At 45.1% G+C, this 4,239-nt stretch overlaps 2 protein-coding genes across 2 annotated transcripts; one reads left to right on the top strand and one right to left on the bottom strand.

The window, feature by feature from the left end:
* Positions 1 to 752: 752 nt before the first annotated feature.
* LOC124254777 (thyroxine 5-deiodinase-like) lies at positions 753 to 1,121 on the top strand. Its single transcript, XM_046688632.1, has one exon. The coding sequence runs from the start codon at positions 753 to 755 to the stop codon at positions 1,119 to 1,121; it is 369 nt and encodes a 122-aa protein (XP_046544588.1).
* A 1,381-nt stretch (positions 1,122 to 2,502) lies between these two features.
* On the bottom strand, positions 2,503 to 3,660 carry LOC124254759. The gene has a single exon (XM_046688615.1). The coding sequence runs from the start codon at positions 3,658 to 3,660 to the stop codon at positions 2,503 to 2,505; it is 1,158 nt and encodes a 385-aa protein (XP_046544571.1).
* Positions 3,661 to 4,239: the final 579 nt, after the last annotated feature.

Raw genomic sequence — 4,239 nt, 5'->3', positions numbered from 1 at the left:
AAATTGTCCACCTGATTAAATGAATTACCGCCAATTGTGTAGGAACAATCGCAATATCGCCCTCTTTGTAACAGAGTAGGACTCCAAGAATAGTCCAATGTGCGACTTATTGACCGAGAAAGGTTTGAGAACGCACACTGCATAATGCCACATACATGTTTCTGGTTGGCATTGCTTGGTGAAATATGATCTTATTTGCAGGTAGCAGTGCTTGTCAATGAAAATTGAACACCACGGAAAAATACGGCGAGAATGACATGCGTAAATACACACCTAACTCTCTTTGCATTTGAGGTGAGGTGGGGTAAAATGGGGTTTAACGTCGCGCTTAACATTATTTCGCTCATATGACAACGTGCATGCGTGTGTATGTGTAGCTACTTGTACTAGCCCAGACCTTACCTGGTTTTATAGTGCTAGCCCACTGAGATACCATGCCGCTGTTAAGCATGAATACCCCACTCAGACACATTATACTGACTCCGAGCCGACCAGTCCTTGTTGTACCCATTAATGCCGAGCGCCAGGCAGGGACCAACAAGTACCATATTTTAACGTCTTTTGGTGTGATGCAGCCGGGGATCGAACCCGCGACCTTCTGCTCTCCTAGCGGAACCTCTAACCAGTACACCACGGATTTGTATTGGCTGTCATGTTCAGTAAAATTGGTTAAGAACCCCGATATTCTTTTACTATGTTTCGATTGAACACATGCACACTTAAGTCAAATTTGCTGTTTAACTTTCAGTACGATGGGCGTGGTAAGACAGACGGTACTGCTGTGGCGCCTGCTGGGAATAATACTCCGTCTCTGGGTCTACCTCGTCTCCACCATCTTCAAAAGAGTGTTCGGGAAACACATTGTTGTTGTAACTACAACAAAAGTAGAGGGGGCGACCAGTGAAGACCTTGCCAGAGACTACGATCGTTCTGTTCTGAAGCTGAGTCACTTCAAAGGTGTATTCCGTGCAGCGTATCTAGACTTGTATAAGGACGCCTTCCTCCACCATCTTGCCCCCAATCCTCGACTGCACTCACTTGACGGAACACAGATCCACCGATTGCTGGACTTTCAGAAACAAGGGCGCCCCCTGGTGGTCAACTTTGGGAGCTGTACCTGACGACCGTTCATGAGCAAATTCAAGCGCTACAACGCCGTGGCGTCAGAGTTTGCCAACATCGCCGATTTTCTGATCATTTATATTGAAGAGGCGCATGCATCTGATGGTTGGCGCTTCGAGTACAATGTTCAGATTGCCTCTCACAAGTCACTGGATGACCGCCGCAAGGCTGCAATGATACTGGCTGAGAAGAATCCAGTCTGCCCAATCGTTGTGGACAATATTGCCAATACCGCCATGTAATAATAGTTCCATTTGTATAGCGCTTTTCCACACACCAATGCACGCTCAAAGCGCTTTAGCAAAGAAAGTCCAGAGTCAGAGATAGTTGTTGAACAGATAGGTCTTCAGGAGGGCTTTGAATGATGGAAGAGAGTCAGAGTGTTTTAAAGAGTCAGGGAGCTGATTCCATTTGACAGCTGCTGTCACACTGAAAGATCTGCCTCCGAATGTTTTTAGCTGAAATCTGGGAATGTCAAGGAGTTGCTTTGAACTGGACCGGAGACCTCTAGCTGGCTGGTACTGTGTCAGGAGTTCACACAGATACTCAGGAGCAGTTCCGTGAACACACTGGTAGGCTAGGCACAGGAGTTTAAAAACAACACGAGCACGGATGGGCAACCAGTGCAGCGATCTTAAGATGTTGTTTATGTCAGCGGACTGGGGTAACCTGGTAACCATACGAGCAGTTTTATTTTGGATTCTCTGGAGGCGGTTAATGTTTGACTGTGTAGATTCAGCAAGGAGACAGTTGCAATAATCCAGCCGGGACAGGATGAATGATCTCGCTAGAGTTGCTGCAGTGTCTTGAGTGAGAAGATGACGTATACTTCCTATGTTCCACAGATGGTAATTGCAGACTCTACAAGGCTCTGAGACTTGTCTGTCCATCGAAAGATCTGATTGAAGATATACTCCCAAATTCTTCACGGATCTGGAATGTGGGACTGTGATGTCACATATTGGGATGTCAGTCACATCTAGTTTCTGGAGTGTCCGTCTTAGTCCAATGAACATGGCTTCCGTTTTGCTCTCATTCAACTTCAGCATGTTCGCTGCCATCCATGTTTTGGCATCGGTTGTGCAAGTTGCCATTTTTGCAAGAGATGAATGTTCAACACCAGGAGAAATACTGTTGATCAACTGGGAGTCGTCTGCATAAAAATGATGAGGTACTTCATGGCTATTGAGAAGCTCTCCCAGTGGTTCAGCATATAGCGTGAACAGTACTGGTCCCAACACAGAACCCTGGGGCACACCACAACATAGATCGATCCTTGATGATTGTGTATTTTTGATGATGACACTCTGGCACCGATCTGACAGGTAGGAGGAGAACCAATCATGGACACATCCTGACAGGCCATACTGCATCTCAAGTCTACTTCAAGATCTCATGGTCGATTGTATGGAAAGCTGCGGATAAATCCAACAGCACAAGCATCCCTAAGTCACCACGGTCAACCACTGAGCGCAAATCGTTCACAACTCGCACCAGGGCCGTCTTGGTGCTGTGTGATCTTTTGTATGCTGATTGAAATTTGCAAGACAATCCGTGGGTATCCAGATGTTGAGTTAGCTGTTTTGCAACAGCTTTCTCTAGTATCTTCGAGGTAAAGGAAAGATTAGATACCGGGCGGTAATTGCTCAAAGTGTTCACATCAAGGTTCTGCTTTTTCAGGAGAGGCTTCACCACGGCTTCTTTGAAAGCTTTGGGAACACGTCCAGTCTGTAAACTGGTGTTGACGATGTGTGTGATGACAGGAATCAGAACATCGCTCACCTTCATCAGCAGACTCGTGGGAATATGATCTAGTTCACAGGTCGTCTGCTTGGATTTCTTGAGGAGGGTTAGCACTTCACTTTCCAACACAGGTTCAAACTGTGCAAGTCTTTCCCCTGAGATATGATCGTGGGCCGTGATATCCTTGGGTGTTGAAGACTGCAAAGATCTTAACACTGCTCTGATATTGTCAATTTTAGTTATGAAGTAAGAATTGAACTTCTCAGAGAGAATCTCATCACTTTCCTCTGTCGGAAGTGGCTTTGGATCTCCTTTTCCTAGGAGTTTTGACAGTTGATTCCAAAGAACTTTAGGGTTGTTTGAGTTGGAGAGAATCATCTCACGGCAGTATGTTAACTTAGCATTCCGGATGAGTTTCTTCAAATCGGTTCTTGCTTGCTGATATATTTGCCTGTCAACTTCTAAACCAGATTTGCTCCACTTCCGTTCTGTTCTACGCCTGTGTACTTTTGCCGTCTGTATGTCATAATTGTACCAAGGTGCATTTGGCTGAACTGTGATTGTTCGAGTAACAGAGGGTGAGTGCTTGTCTAGCAGGTCGTCCAGTGTGGAGACATACAGGTCCATTAGTTCATCGATGTCTGATGTAGGATTCAAGACAAGCTTGGAACTCAACAAATCCTCTCTGAAAACATCCAGAGGAATACCTTTAATGTTTCTACACACAACACACTTTTTGACCGGAGGGAGTTTCTGAAGATCAAATTCAAATGAAATCATGAAGTGGTCCGACATTTGACGATCCTGCACTTTCATCTCACTTAGTAGTAAGTCAGATTCCCTGGTGATAAGCCAGTCAATAGTATGTCCCCTTTTATGAGTAGCATGCTTAACATGTTGAATGACACCATTTGCATGGAGGATTTTTCTGCAAGCTTCTACATCAGTCTTTGTCAGGTCTTCAAAGTGGGTATTAAAGTCACCTAGTATTAGCAATGGGCCGTTTTTTGTAATGAAACATTCAAGCAACAGAACAAAGTCACTTACAAATTTGGATATAGTCAGGCCATTTGCTTTGGATGGTGGCGGTCTGTATACAAGTACAACTCGTACGGACTTATTTCCAGCAGTGATAACACATTCCAGCAGCTCCAACGACGGCAGATTGATAGACACAGAACACATATCCACAGTGAGGCTTTCCCTGTGTATTACAGCAATCCCTCCACCGGATCCAGTTTGTCGAGGTAGACTGTGCAACGTGTAACCGCCGGGTGTTATATCTGTCATCAAACTGTCATCACCAACTGTTCGGAGCCACGATTCTGTGATAAACATTACATCCAAGTTCTCTTCAACAATGAAATCTGCAAT

Source organism: Haliotis rubra, unplaced genomic scaffold (assembly GCF_003918875.1).
Source record: "Haliotis rubra isolate DU_JTF1 unplaced genomic scaffold, ASM391887v1 Scf115, whole genome shotgun sequence".
NCBI classification, from domain to species: Eukaryota; Metazoa; Mollusca; class Gastropoda; order Lepetellida; family Haliotidae; genus Haliotis; species Haliotis rubra.
Note: the sequence above shows the minus strand (reverse complement) of the source record. Positions and strands in the feature narration are given on the sequence as shown.

What these genes read in the sequence shown, in the direction of transcription:
- LOC124254777 (XM_046688632.1), top strand. Translation starts at nt 753, where the DNA reads ATGGGCGTGGTAAGACAGACGGTACTGCTGTGGCGCCTGCTGGGAATA.
- LOC124254759 (XM_046688615.1), bottom strand. Translation starts at nt 3,660, where the DNA reads ATGTCGGACCACTTCATGATTTCATTTGAATTTGATCTTCAGAAACTC.